Genomic DNA, 19,676 nt, shown 5'->3' with positions numbered 1-19,676 from the left:
TTATATTACACTTCAAACCATTTCAAGTTAATACGTAAATACGTAAAATATTTACGATAGCGACATAGGTATTTATCAAGTTTTTACCTTCTTTTCCTATTCATGGTATATAGAGAAAATATTGTTTTCCTAAACGTTTTCAAATTTGAGTGTAACTATACGTTTTGGGCAACTTGAACACAAAAAAGACTGTTCAAAGAGGTATGGGTGGGGGTTTGGGGCAGAGCTACAGACTACACCTTTGGGACGATTTTGATGACATTTCGGGTATGGTAGTTATTTTTTATCCATACGAGAGTTTTAAGTTTTGGAATATTTAATTTTTAATAGTAATTGACCCATGAAAACCCATAAAGTAACGGAAAATTAGATTTGGGACAAAATGGACAAAACACCTTTTTTAATGTTGTCATTTATGATTGATCCTTTTAGCTCTAAGCAAAATGGTAAAACAAAAACAAACAAAATTTAAACTGTTGCAAGGTTTTTGTGTTATTTCATGGAATAGTTACTCCCACCACTTACCCATTATAAGGGTTGTTTACAGGATAATATAAATAAGTGTTAGTTGGTTTGCCGATACTGTTTATTGGTCAATGTTACTGATGATTGATTTAGACTAGTCAAGCCATTTCGGGTCAAGGCAATACAAAATGAAATTTTTTAAAAGTATTACGGCAGCTACAAGTAGGGTTCTGATCAAAGTATTTAGAATGATATTTGTTATGGATTAAATATATATAATTTAAAAACTAAGGTTAATAGATCAGAACTTGTAGGTAAATTGTTTTACTTTATATTGAAATGTCTTTGAGCATTCTCAAATTAGTTCCATTTAAACAATAAATTTAAGTATGGTACTAATTTGAGAATACTCAAACATAAGTAATAATAAATAATATACGCTTGTAAGCTATTTTTCTTGCTGATTATTTTTTTTATTTTTTATTTTTTTGTAAAAGTAAGTATTTAGTATCGTTAAGCTTTCCTGCTAAAGTTTTACTATTCGAAGGATGAATAATTATAAGAATAATACTAGCATGTATACATATACGTTTATATACAAGAGTATTAGGTTATAAATTATCATTATTAACAAGAGACGTAATATGTATATAAAAATAAATTAAAAATAAAAATTCCAAAATATCTTTATTTGTCAATAAAAACTCAGATAATTTTATATTTTACATTATGATAACTATTTAGGTAGAAGTTAATACAATGTCTTTTATATTTAAATAATAAACAGTTTACATATCCTGCATATTACATATTCCATTAGGGTTTAAAACTATTTATAATAATATTAAACTAAATGTCCAAGTATAACAGTGTCACAGCCGTTGAGCACATTGTATCGTTTTATCGTTACGTGCTAAAATTAGACAAATTTTGACTATAAAATTTCAACTACAAATAATGCAATATATTTTGTTAATAATATCCTGCAAAAACACAGTATCGCAGGTCGCATTTTGTTAATAATAGTGGCTTTTATTTAACATAGATATTTTTTCCTAAAATGTTTCTTAATATAAAAAAATGTTCTTCCTTTTTTACATTCAATATATTTAACAGCACTCTGATGAGTTTGGAAGATACAATATTTACAATTAATATTCACAAACTCATTTATATTTTTTAACTGATTCAAAAATAGGAATATTAAAGGCAAGGGTATAATTACGTACCCATGGTGTAAGTAAGACTTACTTACTGTACTTCCACCATGAATGTACCTATTTTACAAACACAAAAAAACCTAAAATAACTTAGTTTGTAAAACGATTTTGTGTTGAAGATTTATGTAGTCCTAAACTAGTAAATAGTTTCAATTAAGGGACAGAAGAATACAAAGCACACTTAATCAGCTATGATACATTTATAAAAAATGTATTGACTCGACTTTCTTTTTTAACTCGTTTATTTATTACGGCACAATGTTGCTGCTGAATCAGTTATTTTTCATAAAAGGAGTTCAGTCAAGATGTGCAAACATAATGTGTGAAAAATAATATTATGACATAAATTTTTTCAACAAGCTCTGATGATAAAAGGAAGGAATAATCTATTAAAATCCTTCTAGTTCTTTAGGAAATAATATAATATACTTATGCGTTGGTAATATGTATCTAGGGGTGCTTTGAATTCTACTTTACCCATATTTGGATAGCCAAGAGATTCTTTTAACCGGTATAGTCTCCAATTACATATTGTAAAATACGTGAACTCTTGATTCAATGACAGTAAAACTTGACAAATACAGTTAAGTCAGTCAATAACTTAAATATGTACACGGTCCTCTTATAAAGATTACTAAAAAGCTATGCCGTTTTGAATTAGTCTGCTCTCTTAACAAATCTCAGACATAAAAAGTGTAAAACCAATGTATTATGATACATCTTGCATTTCTATGAATACAAATTGAAATCTACCTAAGAAATTGTTTTCAATTTAAGGATTTTCGTGTTTGAATAATTATAAAAAAAAGTTATGATTGTGGAATTCCCTATATCAAATAATTTTAACAAAACTTATATACTTCGGCATTTTGAGAAAAATTATGAAACTGAAAATAACTGACAATATATTTTTTGTAATTTACCAACATTTTTTCCATTATCTGTTGGGGACCTAAAATTACTTATGATTAATAATACTGTTTTACAGATATGCCAAAATCTTTGTAGCACAACGTTCCACCATCCAAATCTTATACATTTGACCCTATTTTACCTGTATTAAATCGCTTGCAATGACTTCTTCTTCACTGACACTTATGAACATGACCACAAATATTGCACTAATCACAGCTGATCGTCTATAATGTGCAGAGTTTTAGTGAGGTCACCAAATACACTAAAGTCATTGTCAGGTAGCTTGGCTGCTCTGTTGTGCAGCTTGCGCGGGTATTTGACAGCACTGTGTACTGCTTCTTCTTCTTATTCTTCCGGGTACTGGAGAAAGTAGCGGTTGTTTTATTGGTTGGAACAGTGACGTTGCAGTACATCTCGTCACAACATGATACGCAAACCTGGGAACACAAAATAACTTAATGACGATATGTGAAATATATTAAAACTTTCTATAAACTTGTTAATCATCTCATTATGGTTTCTTTTATCCTATCTATAAAGATTCCAGTAATTTCTAGAGTATTTTCGCCATTATATGCTTTGTTACTTAAATAATTGTTACACATTGTAACGCCATCAGGCCCTAAATTTTTTATTACAGTATAAAGAATTATCAATAAATAAAGAAATAACTTAAAAGATCTCCACACAGTAATTTGAGCCAAGCAGACCATAGTAATTATTAGATATTTTAAAATCTCAAATTTAAAGATAAATTACTGCTCCCCGTCGTAAAATAATAAAAAAATACACAGTAGACTTTCACTAGAAATCGCTTTAGTCTTCCTTAAGCCCCATTAAATTGAGAATTTTGCAAAATCCCGTCTTATTGCAATACTACACCAGGGACCCCATATACCAAATTTGATAATTCTACCTGGTTATGTTTTGAGATATAGTGATCATCTGTCAGTGAGTCGAAATAAGATAAAAAAAACCTCGTAGAATTATAGATCTGCAGTAATCATTATGATTATATCTAAATCTCAATCATATTATCTGGCAAAGTGTTTCGCTAAAGTTAAATTCAATACGCTTTGCATTTTATTAGAGCTCCTAAGTGTACTTCATTCAGATTACACTGTTGAATACAGTAATAACAAAGCTTTAAATGCAAGAAAATACGTTTGGAGTGTAAGTAAAGAGTTAAGAGTTTAAATACAAAAATCAGCTTGAAAATAAAATAAAGAATAACTGCCGTAGCTTTGTGCTTTATGGATATAAATTAATCACCCGAAGTTATTTGTACACAATGATGGATCAAAATATAATTAAAACAGCTATATGCTTAAACTTGAATCATGCTCACCGCTTGTCAATGTAAAATGTGCCAATTATTTACGTTCTGAAACACAAACTACGAAAAATTTACACGAATACATAGATCGAACATGTTGTTTAAATTCAACTCCCTATACAACAAATTCTAATAGTTCTTTGCCTTATCGCCTATTAATTCGATAGGACATTTAATTTATAATAACACATATTCCCACTATATTTACATTAAAAATAATAGCTACGTATACCCCTCTTTCTTTACAGTTTCTCAAAACCGGGCATATTTACATAATGATTTAATGTGTGAACATATTTTGAAACATCGAAGAATTATACTGAATACTCTTCAGTATTACTCAGACTTATAACTTTATTTCACAGCCCTGTCAGAAAAAAAGTACTTGATTTCAATCAGCTCATTGCATAGCCAAAGACATTACAGTTTGTGAAATAATTTTAATTTAGTTTGTAAAAATATACTTTTTATATATTTGGTCTAAAAATAAGCGAACACCTGTTACAAACGGTTTGAACTGAGGATATTTTTTGGTGTATGAGAAGCTTAAACTTAAGTAAAAATAAAATCATGTTGTCTTTTTCAGAAGAGGGCAGCCACTATTCAATGTGTGGAAAACCTACAGTTTAGGTTAACACTAATACCGAAACCCCACCTAGGCTGACGTTAACCGAAACCCCCGGTCTGTGAGACCCCATTTGAAAAATAATGGACCCCGCTTAGAAACACACAAACCGAAACCCTCGGTCTGTGAGACCCCGCTTTAAAATACACTAACGCTAGGCTTCTGAGACGGACATGTTATGAACAAACAACCTGTCAAGGTCATGGCACCCATACAAAATGAACAAACGATATATCAATAGGTAGGGGAGAAAAAGGGGGGAAGGTATTGGGGGAATGGAATCTACCAAGTAAACAGTGTTGCCAACATGCGTTTTTGAAAATTCCCGTGGGCCTGTCAGACCGGGGTTTCGGTATTAGTGTTAAGTTAGGTTAGTAGTAAGCTTTACTCACACTTTTTTTTATTTACTGAACAGAAACAGTCACAAAAACCTATAATACTGTGGTTTTTGCCACAATTTAAATAGTGGCAGCATTCTTCTGAAAAAACCCCAAATCATGTTTTTATACAAAGACTTTTGACAATTGATAAAAGTAGATATTCGTTTCTCTTTTGAAAGCTGTAGCTAGTTTTTCAATAAACATGGACATAGCTTAATTGATCAACCTAAAAAGTGCACCAATGTCAATTGTATACTTTGTTCAAATATGCCATATCTTTTGGCCTTTCACATTACTACAGGCTGGATCTAGTGGTTGCAACTGTATGACTTACGTAGTTATCACTTTATCAGATAAAAACACATTAGTGATTTGGTGGATTTCAAGGAATGACGCCCCGACCACTAGACCAGCTCGTTACCAATACGCCAAGTCTTGGAACAATTTTAACAGAAAGATAACCTAAAGTAAGCTATAGCATCTTTTATTTAACATTTAAATATAAAATTAGAAAAAATTTACTTCGATAATAGTGCACTCAATGCAATGAATGAGTGACTCATTCAACTAAGACACTTTTGGAAACGAATTTGGATACAGGTAGTCAATATAGATGGTATCTCTACTTCGTATCAAAAAAGACTGATTAGGGAACGAGTTGGTCTAGTGGTAGATTGCAGGACCTCACTCCCGAGGTCCAAGGTCAAATCCTAATAACTAATGGTTTTTTTTATGTGATAATGCATTAACCCCCTCTACAGCTAGCCGGAAGTAATGTGGAAAAATGTTCCAGGCTAGAACATGGAGGAATAAAATAAAATAAAAATAAATAGAGAACATTATTTAAATTCAATTCCTTTATCCTAGGACGGTAGGCACGGACCCGGGATTGTTTTTCACATTACTTGAGGCTAGACCTAGGGGATGCAGCACTATCACTTAGATAAAATCTATTGGTTATTTAGCATGATTTGAACCCGGGACCTCGGCGCCAAAGTCCCGCGCTCTAACACTAGACCAGCTCGCTACCCCAAAATAAATTATATTTACCGTCTGAGAGTCAATGTTGACACAGCCTACTCCCTGCGGCCAACATTCTGAGCTGTCTGCACATTTTTTGTTGACAACGACACTGGCTCCTCTAGAGTCCATTATGTGTAAGGTGTGGCAGAAGTTCTCCCCTGTTTGGGAACAGTGAACTATTAAAACAAGTGGAAAACTCCATTCAAAAATACTTGACCTACCTAACATGCATTCCCATGTGTTGCAACTTTTAAAAGTTGAAAGACCCACAAACATAATGTTTACATGACAATGATGGTTTTAGGCTGTTCTGTTTTCGTAAATAGATTAACCTTTTAAAAGACTCATGGACTATGAAACAAATTCAGTGATGTTAAAGATTTGCGTCCTGGTCACCACTTAACAGTACTAACCATTTAGGTCTACCGACTCATCTAAGGTTCGGTTTGATTATGTTCCACACATAAGCCTCTTAGATCCATGAAAACTTCCAAGGTCAAGGTCAAAGGCCACCAACGTCTTACAAATCGCAAAGTTCAATTACCTTTTGGACAGGGATGGTCAATGGCAAATTCGTTACACATGGAGTTGTCTGACACGTTGACACAAGTGTAACAGGTCACACCGGCTGTAAATAAAAAAAAAATAAATTCATGTCATAAATGATAACAGAATAAATCAAAACCCTACAGTCTTGAAAGAAGACATAAATCTTTTCTGGTTTTCCGTAATATTTAGAGATACAAAAAACTCTGTCATGATAGTTTAGTTCAATATTCAAAACACATACGGTTACTGTCCACTGTACAGAGTAAAAGCTTATTACATTTTCAAAAATGTTCTTAATTTTAAATTTTTACCAACTAAGTCTATCAGATGAACTGTATAAACTACAAATTTATCTCTTCAAGGTGATGTATATGCCGTGGTCAAACCCTGAGGACCAAATTTGTGGTGCAAGTTATGTTTATTTTGCTCAATTCAAAGGTTCATCCAAACATCTACCGTAATAAACAGGCAAAGATGGTTTTAATAAGCCAGATTTCTTTGTCAGTTTAATGTGGTTGACGTACCGTCAGAATCGTCGTCAGTCTCGTTCTCTTGGGGGTGAACCTCCCTACTGGCGGGGCTGGAGTGTCGAAACAGACTGGCCAAGATGATCACTCTAATAAAGGGGCCATTCACCATTACGCCCCATCCACATTACCTGAAACATAGCATTCATATTAGTTTTATTTGACTCCCAATTGCGATTTGCCAATAGATACAAGAAATTACAAGTGTAGAGTCCATTAAGTAAAGTTCTACTGAAAGTTGTTGTATTCAATCCCATTCCACTAACTCTTGTAAATAAAATTATATGAATTTAATAATTAATGGTGATTAAAGAAAATGACCATACCAATAAGTACTTATACTACTAGGGGTTGCCTCTTAACCTCCCCTTTTCCGTCATCTAGACTTTCGGCCCGTGTGATGAACAAATGTTAATCATAATGCACCATCAACTTAATCACTAAGCTAAATTCTGTTTTTATAATTCTTAGTTTTATAAGTCAGCTCCCAAATAAGTTTCCATTTCGTAATGATATACAAACAAAAATCTATTATGGATGTAAAAAGCTATTTTGCCGTTTGAAGAAAGCTACATGCATCACAAATGTATTCACTGTTCGTTTAATATTATGTACTCTAAAACCTGTAGAACCATAACGAACAAGAAAACATTCAGTTTTTTTAAATAGTTCCAAACACAGACTGTTCTGAAGTATTGATAATAATATGCCCAAGAAAAGTTGCAATGAAAAATCGTCATGCAAGAAACAATTAGGCAATATCGAAAGATAATGTAAGCATGATAAATAATGATAATTATTGAGTTTAATGTTTTCATTGTGTATTGAACATACAACTGTACTTGCCAACGCAACGAAGGGGCCTAAATTGAAAACTCATCAATTAGTAATTAGTGGTGGATAAAAGCTCCCAACTTTGCTTGTTTGCAGCGCATTCAGCCAACGGGGGCTTTATTAAGGGTGTTGAAAATTAGATCTAATCTAAAGCTAGTCGTTATATTTTGGAGTAAATGAATCTTTTTTTAATCGTAAGTCCATCTCATTTATTTACGAATATTAAGCATTACATGTGTAAATTATAAATTGTATGTATGATTTGAAACTACATAAGGTTGCAGTGAAGTGTTGATTAGTCCACAGAAGGTAGATATGTAACAAATTAAAGGCTACAAGGTGCTTGATAAATGACTATCACCCGTCACTCGGTGGAAAGATACTGGACTGTGAGAAACACAAAAGAGCTCTCAATAAACTAAAGTATGCTCATTCGTCTTCTCTACTTATCTCTTTTGCATTCATTTTATCCCCACACAATACATTTTTGGACGTCAGTAGGTTGATGTAAGGGCTATATTATTTTTCGACTAAATTATTGAAATTTAATTGCTTTTGGTAATCCTTTTTAAGTAAAAAAATTTATAAAATTGAAATCATTATAAGTTACAAGACCATGATATGATATAATATTATTGATCACTAGTTTTATTGATCACTAGGTGTGACTAAAATTTTAAATATCCTAGCTTATTAAACTTTGATCATGTACTCTAGCCATAATTGTCTAGCTGAGATAACTGGTATTTATTTGCCATGTGAATTCATATATCAGTTCATCGAATTAGTAGTTTTGTGTTATTTGAATTTCTTTAACTGGTTCAAAACAATAAATATATCACAGGTTGAGAAACAAAAGATGTTGAACTGGAAGAGTAGAATGAATAAGGATTTAGCTTTTAGACTTCAGTCATTATAAAAATATTGTCATGTATTGTACCAAACGAACTACTTATTTTACACAGTGTGTTGTTAGAAACTTTTATAAATATTCTCCTACAGCGATCGTACTACAGAAAACGCAGAGGTTTCACCGGAGATACTATCGTGTCAAGAGAAAATCTTGATATAAAGCCACTTGTAATTATGTACTTAAGGAAAGAAACATAATTAAATTCAACAAACAATGGTTTTAACCACTTCACCATATATATATAACATTTATCAGCCACAATAAAAATGCATAATCCACATTAAAATATAAATACTACGTTTCATTTTTCTACTTCATGATACCTATATACACTTTAAATAACTAATAGTCGGTAAATATATTATTATATAGAATTGCGTGGTAGATGTGGCGGATTATTATCAAACAGTCCACGGGAGGTAGATGTGTAACAAATAAGAGGCAACACGGCGTGTGATAAATTATTATCACCTGTCACGCGGTAAAAGATACTGGACCGAGAGAAACAAAAAGCCCTGTCGATAAACTAAGTGTGACTATTCATCTTTCGTACCCATTTCTGTACATGGTGCACATTTGGTTTGTTATACAATATAATGTGAATTTACCTACAAATTACGTTTTCAATAAACAATACTACTTCAGTGGTTTCATCCATCGATAATTTCATGATATTAATATTTTGTATAAACACCTTGTGACAAAGGGGGCTAAAAAATATCAAAATAGGCCTCTTTTTTAGTTTGTTTACTACTTGCCATTCCATTGAATTATATTTTTTCTGCCTTCAAACTATTTTCGTATTAATTAAATTAATTTTCGTATATAACTCTGAATTTTCCGGTGTGAACATTCTAAAATATTTAGTGGAGATTGATTTATTTCAATAAAATCAAACTTCAAAGAGAATTGTTAGTAAAATTATACAAACCTTTCTAACAAAGTAAATATATGCTACAAGAAAAAAATATACCACTACGATTCAAGCTAAATATTTATGTGTATTGTAAAATATGTATTTCAAGCTAATAAATCTCGATTGAACAAAATCAAAGTAAATTACACATTGTAAAAATTGTATGGTATTTTTATTATTTCATTTAAAACCATAAAGTATTAGCTTTAACAATACAACTTATTGGAGGTAAGTAATATTGAATGGTCAATACATCCAGACGGTCTCTAGGGAAGAAAACGGTCTGGTTGAATTGTTAATGAGAGTTGATGGACTTCCATTTTAATTATAACGTTAAATGCTGATGAATTTTCATCAATCACATAGAAATTGAATCCAATTTATTTCCGTTTAAATTGATTGTGGTTTGTTCTTTGCACACTTAGCAATATTTACCCAGTTTAAACTATGATGGAGTTTGAACAGATCGTTAAATTTTCTAAATTATTGTATCCTCACTCCATTGCACATTTGATGTTAAACATCTCTCCTATAAATTTTAATTGCAAAATTTTATTCCTTAACATTGAATTAAATGTTAACTACTTATCTTTAAGTTATTTTTACGTAGTTTCCGAGATATTAAATTAATATTTACGTATACGATTTTAATTATTTATGAATAACTCGTCAAAAGCCAACGGCAAGGTATAAAATTACAAAATATGATTTAAAAAAAAAAACTGAAAGAAGGCTTTCAATCACTAATCTCTTGTGACTTAAGCAGACATTTTACAGTATTTGACTGAACATGCTAATGTTTAACCTGTGACGATCCGTAGATACTAAAAAAATTTAAAAAAAAACACCGTGGTTTTATCACTATATTAACAATAGTTTAAGTGGGTACACAAAATCACAAAATAAACTCTGAGACCACTTAAAAGAAAAATGCTACAAGGATTCAGTCCCTTACTATTTCTCCAACTCTCTTATTACCTCCTAGAACAGCTGGTAAACTCGTGCAAAACTACAATAGTTCAGACAACACAGTTACCACTTAAGCTGAAAAATCACGCTGAACATATTAAACGTTGTAAATAATATCTTTAATATACCTGAATAATGCAACGAAACTGAACTTAAAGTAAATTATAGTTATAACGTGAAAATGGATCATACAATAACAATTAAATAAAATAACCCTGGCATATATGTAAACTAAAAATAAGATCACCTCAGTAAAAAAAAACAAAAAATCAAGCAATAGTTAGATCTTAAATCTACGTTGAATAGCAAGAATCAACACCAAAATGGGACTAACTCGTTACCATCAGCAACAATTATTGATGGAGTTCCTACGAATCAACTTGACAAAACCTATATCAGACGTAGGCCTACGTAGTACAGAATAAACAGATTTTTGCTAAAGACTTTTTACCACGTTTAAGTCGATAACAGTTTACAACACATAAAACAGTGCAGGTAAGTCAATACGTCTATATGCCTTACAAATTGTGCTTGCCTTGGCTTAAAATTATGTTTAAAAACGTTACTTTCGCACTCATTGTACCGTTTGTGATTTAGAGAGTAATCAAATTAGATGATAAAACAATGTAAAGGTTAGGTAATTAACTAAAAGCTCCAGCTATACAATTACCTTTGCCTGACCGTTCCTTTGTCTCCCTTTACTTTAATGAACAATAGTTTTATTGAACTTGATTCAATCTAGTAAATTACAATAGTGGTTTACGTTTAAAAGCAGGGTTTAAAAACTATACATGCATTATTGTAATTTGAAATTGTTAGTTATTAATTAGATAGTAAAAATTACACGTATTCAAATGGCATTACACCAAGAAAATCGTAATTGATTAGCATTTATGTATTTTTTTCTTGTTGCTTCTATGCTACTGTTCAGATTTTCAACAAACCATAGTTTTAATAATCCACTTAAAAATTAAATGCTGTATCCACACAATATTCAGTTGCTGTAATTTATACGTTTTGCATCAATGCTCTAACCAAATGGTGCCACCTGTTTAGCGATGGCCTCCTTTCAAAGTTTATTACAGTATTTATAGGTTTCAATATTGGGTTTATAGTGTTAATGTGTTTTATACACCTTGGCACATTACATCCTCATCGATAAAATTGCAACACATACAAACCTATATGATATTTTATTATTGATTAAATAATGTTAGTTATTTTAAATTACTAATAGTGCACCTTCTTGATTGCAACTTATGATTAGATGATTCTAAAAATCACTATTAAAATCAAGGTATTTAAGTCCTTAATTTAACTTATTGATATTATCAGAGTTGCATTTAATTATTTTGGTGGTAAAAAAATTAGTAAGCAAATATCATAGTTTTATGTTTAACTTTTAGCCAATGAGTTTTAATATGGTATATAAAAGAAAATATCAATATATGTGTTGGATTTTCTCCATTACCGTTAAAATGGCACTAATATTAATATAATAAAGGTGCCAAGTAAACCATGTATCCATATTACACAATTATATACTTTCGTTTTCGTAAATATGTGCAAATTTTGCGGAATCAAATATAAAACCATAACTGTGATGGCAGTGTTTTATACTGTTTAAATTTAGTGTTAACTTTAGTTAACAGTTAACAGCAATATCTTTGCCTCATAAGCAGTAATTTTGGATACTGTAATTTATTAGTAATTGTATTTTAGTCATTGTAAAACAACATCTAAAGGAAAAAATAAACCGTATGGAAAAATATTTGACGAAACAAAAAAACTTTTTGTTAAAAAAGAAACTCTAATTAATTATCTTATTATTATCAATCGTAAATATGTTTAGTTTTTGTAAAAAAAAAAAAACTTTTCAAGGCTGTATATTAACTGTCTTATGGTGAGGTTCTACTACACGCATCGGCAAATAATTACCCTTTGAACTATTAAATGAGACCCATAACCGAAATATAACGTAATTACCAACTTTCCATAAGTTGCGTAAGCCTGTGAGTTTGTCTGGCAAGTTTATGTAAACGGGCTAATTACAAAACTTTCGTGTAATATTTCTTGTTTGAATTATATTACAAAGTACATATTAAAACGTAAGCGTTAATTTTACTATTTAATTTCCCCTCTCTTGTATTCATAATTTGTTTGTAGGGTAAATACCCTCTTTTGAAATTATTCAAAATTTTTTGAAAACAATTTGTTTCGTTATTAAACATCCCATGTTTAAGTGTGATTTTTTTTTCATGATTTATTTTAGAATTCGATTATATAATTTAGTTTATAGTTTTTTTAAGAGTAAATATTAGTATATTTTATCAATATTTTGTATGTGTTTTTTTTTATGAAAAGAGGTATTAGATTTTTTTAAGTATTTCTATAGCTATATTCAACTTTTGCGTATGGAAACCAGTTATTGATTTACCAAATTAATTGAAGCAATGATGATTTTCTTTACGATGCACTTATGCACTACGATTATCTAAAGGAATTAAATGTGAATGATTAAAATATTTTCGATATTTTTAATTTAACGAGTAATAGAAATTATACATTATAATTCATTAGCACTTTTGTAGCTACGCAAGTTTCTTTACACTTTATTTTAATTTTTTTAACTTTTTTAATATCAACAAATTGTTATACTCTATATCAAAGGATGTTAGCGATACCGATAATACATGACCGTGCTTTACCTCCAGTAGTACAGCTACCCGCATTTGCAGCTCTGATATTCATATATCAAAGCACAAGTCTAGTTCGTGTTTTCAGTATTTAGGCCAGAGCCCTAATCGTTCAGATGGGTTTTCAACATTATACTTTATTGCCCAGCCATGAGATAAAATGGTATTCAACAATTTTTTACAGTAAAAGTATAATTACTTCATTAAAACAAATATTACTTAAAGTCGTCATTGAATATACTAGATACCATTGAACAGCTTAAAAAGTGTTGCATAAACTAACATGTATATACCGAAGAGTGTGTCAGACTAGTAGGAGAACGCGGGTCCTGGGTTCAAATACCGCCAATCACTAATTTAAACTGGGTTTCTTTAATTGAACGGCTGATTTCATGACCCAGAGGCCCCCTCTAGATCTTGACTAAAGTTATGTAGAAAACCCTTTCCTTTAGCCAGATTTTAGAGGAATTAAGGAAAATATGTATGTAACATATAATGAGTAATACGTATATTTGATTACGTAACATGATATTAAAATGGATCGAGGATCCTATTTCTGTTTACTGTAAGAGATTATATTCCCAAAATAGCTCAAAATAAATTTAAATTCGCGTAAGCAATAGTATGGGACATTAATTAACTACCAATCATAGGGGAATTGTTCAGTGGTACAAAAAAAGAAAAAAAAATTAAGAATCAAACTTCCAAAAAAATGTCTTGTTAGAGAGCCATCCGCCATTTTGTTTGTTATAATTTCAATCTTAATTACCTCTAAAACTATCACGTTATCCTTATTAGGTTGTATATATATAAGTTAATTGTGTACACATTTTAAGTTTCAATAAGCCGTTGGTGAAAATAAAACCCTTCAATTTATATTTGATATAACAATGGTAGGTAGTAGTTTATATAGCTTAAATAACAATAAAATTCAAATTTTAGAAACATATATGGATATGTTATTTTAGCATTTGATTTCATTACTAAGATCGAAAATATCACATAACGAGTTAACATAACAATATCTGTTACACCTGTTACACCACGACTTCAGACTTAAATTAAAGCTCAATTAGGTGCAATTAGACTAGCTTAGCCTTAGTTTGCCTCATTTTACAACTAAGATTCGTAATTATTAATCTTTTCGAAATATTTACTTACGGAATAGTGTATGACACTATTGCAACAATGTAAAGTACTAATGCATGTTAAAGTAGTAAAAATTTCAAAGCTAAGTATTTAAAAATAGCACAGCATCATATAACTGCCCAAGCAATTATTTTAAAATTGTCTAAACTCGCAGGGTGCCCAACCTAGTTTATCAAACAGTGGGGTAGAGTGGTTAGGGTACAATAATTCATTACGCCACACAGTGCCGACCGCATTATTAAACTTTAACCTGATCTTAACAACGTATGTTTACCTTGTTTACACTGTTAATCGCTGTTACAGGATTCCTATAGTTGGACAATGTCCTACTCATCGCATTGTTTTTATTAATTTTTTTTTGTATATATTACTGTAGTTTGAATTGATGTAACAGTAGTTTTTTACGCTAGTTGCGTACACTATTTTACCTACGACCGTGTTTTAAAAATCTTAAAAAACTAAAAATCACTACTCACAACTTCTAAGACAGGTTATGTTTTCGTTTATAGCCTCTCGTTGCCACTGACGGTGATGCAACGAAACATTGTACCAACCACTGAACCACTAATTGCACCACACAACAATTAAATTGGCCCAAACAGCTGATTAGTTGAAGTTCGAATCATTACAGTTTTACTTCTTCTCTCTTAATTCTTGCACCTCATTGCCCCCCCCCCCCCCCCGTGTTGTTATAAGTAAACCGGGGCTTTTATGAAAGTAAACAATGCTGTTATGGGAAATTCCACTATTAAACTATATGGGGAGCCAGTTGGTAAAAAATAATATATTACTCTATATCTTATATCCCTAATTTAGTTTAGCAGTATAAAGGTCATTCGACAAGGTTTTCTTAAGATACGAAACCTAATTCTGTTTTAAATATAATATATCCTACATTAAATAAAAAATTGTAAAAATTATGTTTAGAATATAGAATATCCTCTATTAGATAAAAATTACTGAACCTCAATTACAATATGGAAATTTAATAAGTAAATAACCAGAAAGATTGATCATATGTCGTACATTATTGTGTGTAAGATTAATGTATAAACTATTATCTATATATCTAATTCCGTAAGCCCAAAATTTTACAATGAAATTGTGAGAGAACGGGAGGCCGTAGAAACCTGGGAGAGGTCTCATTTTAAAGGTCTGGGCTTGAAATTTTGGGGAAAATTATTCATTTTTCTTAATCATGCACCAAAAGGTTGTTACGGATTAAAATAATTCACATTTAAATAGCATGGGAATCTAATTTTATGTCTTTTTATTTAGTGTAAACACAGCTGTGATTATATAAATTGAAAAAAATATAATCACACCTGAATGTGAATTATTTTGTTATTGTAAAATTGTTAGTGAAGTAGTAAACGACACAAAGTGAAAATTAGATAAAATCTTTTGAACAAACAATTTGATACTTTTAAACTGAATACTTTACAATGGATTGTTCTTTTGCACAGTAATGTATAATGTCGGAAGACCACCACGCAGAGATATTGTTCCTCGAAATGAGAACAACAGGGACCGGATTTGGCACAATATTAATGGAAGAAGAATAAATGAGCAGCGGATGAACATGAATTCATTCCTGTGTATAGATTACCACTTTTAAATCAGAATGCATTACACAGCGTAGGACCAATGGACGATGGGTGTATTCATTGTGGTGCATTGCGCAATTTGATTTGGTGAAATTGTGGCGCAAGGCCAAACCTTCACCTAAGTTGACATTTATTTGAAAAAAAATCCAGTGTTTACCCATGGTCAACTTTATGTTGCTTTTAGACAGGTAAAGAGGCCAGATAATGTTAAAATAGCACTAGAACCAAATAAAGACCAATGAATCGACCAAAATGGATACTATGCAACAAATGTTGATTCAGAGAGATTTTGTTATAGAATTAGCATTTTTCAATTTGGATTATGACATTATCTCTATGTATTTTTCTAAGTGAATCCGTCTATATTTATAGAAATATATATAGATTTAATTAATAGTCATGAAGATTGTCATTGGAAAATATTCCTTAGTTGTATTATGGTTAGAAAGTTTATATTATAAACACACCACATGTCCTTTGGAATTGTTATTTTAAACAGAGCAGACATCAAAGTGCATTATGCAGGTATGTAATAACTATTATACATATCATAATATACAAAAATGTTAAATGATAATTAAAGGTAGGGTAACCCATAAGACTAATAATTTGTACAAAATAATTACAAATATAAAGCTAGGGGCTATTACCCCTACAAGCCACTAGTCAAAATGTATTCTAACATAAAAAATAAATAAAATGTAATACTGTATTATATATAGTTAAATATATATTTTACTTTTGGCAACAAAATCTTATTTCTTACCAAGATTCCCCTTTGAGAATCCCCTAATTACTTATCGTTTTTCACTCCCCGGTTCTCTCATATTTCATCTAACTCCTGGGATTATAACAAGAACATTTTAAAACATTGAGTAATTTATCCTCACAGCTCTCCTCAAATATGTTAAACATGCATTTTATCTTAACGTTATTGCAAAGCTACAGTGCACAATGGAAGATACTTACGAATAATTTGTTTAGCTGCCTATTGGTGTAAAGATAGTAAAGATAGTATTTAGACTATTTCAATAAGTTTTCATGAGTCCACTATAGTAATTTATATATTTTTAGTAATAAACAAATTGCAAGAAGATGTCCGTATAGGAAACTCCACCCCCTTCCCTATTTACAATAAAGCTACGCGTTACACATATATTGTTGTTGTGTGGTAAGTTTTATAAGTACCAAGGTACTTCAAGCTTTTTTGACCTATTAACTAAAATAGGTAAACATCCTTGCAGTTTCCTTGCAGGGGTAAAATTTTCTAAATAGTAGTTAAGTAATCTATCGTAGATGTATATTTTGTATGGTGTGTTACATGGCTAGGGAGATTCTTGCCTGACTGTAATTTTGATGCTTAGAATAAACTGATATAACGATAAAGTATATGCTACACGCATTATTAAATAAATATGAAAATTCTTAGTCATGTTGGTGCGGTAATAGAAAGTTATAAGCTGTCAAATAAATTAACTTTTATGAAACCTGTTTGCAATGACTATAATGCTATTTCAAATCATCATTAGCTGTATTAATTTTTGTTTTCGGGGTAGAGTAGTTGTTACAATATTTATTCACATTATGACCGGGAAATAATGAAGATTGTGAATATTTGATACATTTATAAGACGGTGACAGCAGATCACTTCTACTAGGGACATAACCCATAATTGACCAGCTGCGTTGCTTTCACTTGACTACGCGCCTTTCGACTTTGTTAGAATTATATAATGGCATATATACTGCCACCTTCTGTGTGGCCCAATTATGTAAAAAAGATTATCAAACATTACAAGGTCACCAGGTAGTTTTAGCGAATTTCCCTACAAGGAAGTAGCTATTACCATAGGTGGCACGGTAAGACCTAGGCCCAGGACTGATTTACTTTTTCATTTTGATGTCCCCAGGGGCTAAAAACACCATTTGTTCAAATTTTTATATAGAAATTGTATTATAAAACCACACTAAACAAAAAAAATACATAATTTGAAATTCTGGTATATCATTTAGAAATTAATTTTAAAACTGATTAAAGTGATCCTAATTCTAAAAAATATGTTTGCAGTTATCTATTAAATTATAACTTAAGTAAATAACATAGTCATGGTAAATGGTCCATGACAAAAACACTGTTCGTATCTTCATAAGAGGAGAGTCTACCTCACAATCCGTCATTGTTTTCATTTATCTTATTTACTTTGCTCTCGATTCCCGTCAAGAAATATTTTGTCAAATTTCATTTATACAGGGTGTTCATTTGAAAACTTTCCATATCTGTTGTGTGCAAAGGTAAGGCTTTTAACACTTGTTTGTTCTCATTTCCCCCTAATTTGGACATGCCAAATCCAATAAAATTATTTTCAATTTCGAAAAATGCCCCAAAATGGCCCAATTTGGGGGGTAGGGGTGCTTTTTGAGAAATTTTCAAATGTAAACATGGGTTGTGTGATACATCAATTTAAAGGTCTAATCACCCCGACTATTTTGGAGCAATAAAAATTTAATTATCTTTAACCGTATTTACAGGGTGGGTCAAAATATTTTAAAAAAGGACTTTGAAGTTAAGTACCGTATTACACGAACTACTGAACGGAACAGCGCCAAATTTCTTTCCAAGCTTATTCTTGATCTACTCTTTAAGATAACTTGTAATAAGGGCATTTTCCGTGTTATTTTCTATTTTTTTAAAAATCTCAAATTTGAAGAATAAAAGAAAGCTGAAAACTCAAAATTCTTAAATAGCAAGGTATAGCAAATTTCATACCACGTGAAAGGTCCTTTTTTAACAAACATTTTACGTATTTAAGTTTTCTTTCTATCTCTTACCGTTTAAAAATTACAGTAGAAAAACTGAATTTTCTATGGTAAAATTTTAACTAGTTTTCTAACAAAACACATTGCACTTTGCTCAACGATGTATTATGATTAATTACAAATTGATCAACTACTTTTACTTGTGTCAGTTCATCTTGGACTCTTCATCCTGTTCTTTTCTCATTGGTAACTGAGCCAGTTTCAGAAATTTCTTAACTAAATCATTTACAGCTTTATGACTTAATGTCTTACCTGGATATTTATTGTTAAACACTTTGCAGTTATCCTGAAACACTTTTGTTCTGTCCAATAAGTAAAAATAAAGTCAATTTTTTTAAGTGTACACCATATTCGATTAGATACTACAGAAAATAGTACTTTTTGAAATTAGTACTACCATTGACTAGTCAATGGTACTACAGAAAGCGGCCCACATGTAGGTTGTCCTCATCAGCTATAAGACTTGTTTTTTACAAAGTAAAACGTGATGACTTGTTTGTCAATCAGGGTATCAATAATTATGAATTGTTTCCTTCAGTTAATGCACCATTAAATGTGTAAAGAGACGAATTTTGGCTGTTTTATTAGAAAACTAGTTACAATATTACTATGGAAAATTCAGTTTTTCTACTGCAATTTTTAAACGGTAAGAGATAGAAAGAAAACTTAAATACGTAAAATGTTTGTTAAAAAAGGACCTTTCACGTGGTATGAAATTTGCTATACCTTGCTATT

The 19,676-nt window shown here is 30.8% G+C and overlaps 1 protein-coding gene across 1 annotated transcript in view; it reads right to left on the bottom strand.

Annotated features, from left to right (window-relative positions):
* Positions 1 to 1,175: 1,175 nt before the first annotated feature.
* The window catches only part of LOC129005125 (ly6/PLAUR domain-containing protein 6B-like), a 26,579-nt gene continuing 8,078 nt past the window's right edge, over positions 1,176 to 19,676 (bottom strand). The window contains exons 2-5 of the mRNA XM_054433938.1: positions 7,038 to 7,171; positions 6,509 to 6,592; positions 5,992 to 6,122; positions 1,176 to 3,037 (exon numbers count right to left, since the gene is read on the bottom strand). Of these exons, the coding sequence (XP_054289913.1) occupies positions 2,825 to 3,037; positions 5,992 to 6,122; positions 6,509 to 6,592; positions 7,038 to 7,152 (543 nt within the window). The 5' untranslated portion in view covers positions 7,153 to 7,171 and the 3' untranslated portion in view covers positions 1,176 to 2,824. The remainder of the gene's footprint in view (positions 3,038 to 5,991; positions 6,123 to 6,508; positions 6,593 to 7,037; positions 7,172 to 19,676) is intronic.

This window comes from Macrosteles quadrilineatus, unplaced genomic scaffold (genome assembly GCF_028750875.1).
Source record: "Macrosteles quadrilineatus isolate MER2022 unplaced genomic scaffold, UCM_ALF_1.0 Scaffold_16__1_contigs__length_3527350, whole genome shotgun sequence".
Lineage (NCBI taxonomy): Eukaryota > Metazoa > Arthropoda > Insecta > Hemiptera > Cicadellidae > Macrosteles > Macrosteles quadrilineatus.
The sequence above is the reverse complement of the archived record's forward strand: the minus strand, read 5'-3'. Positions and strand labels throughout refer to the sequence as shown.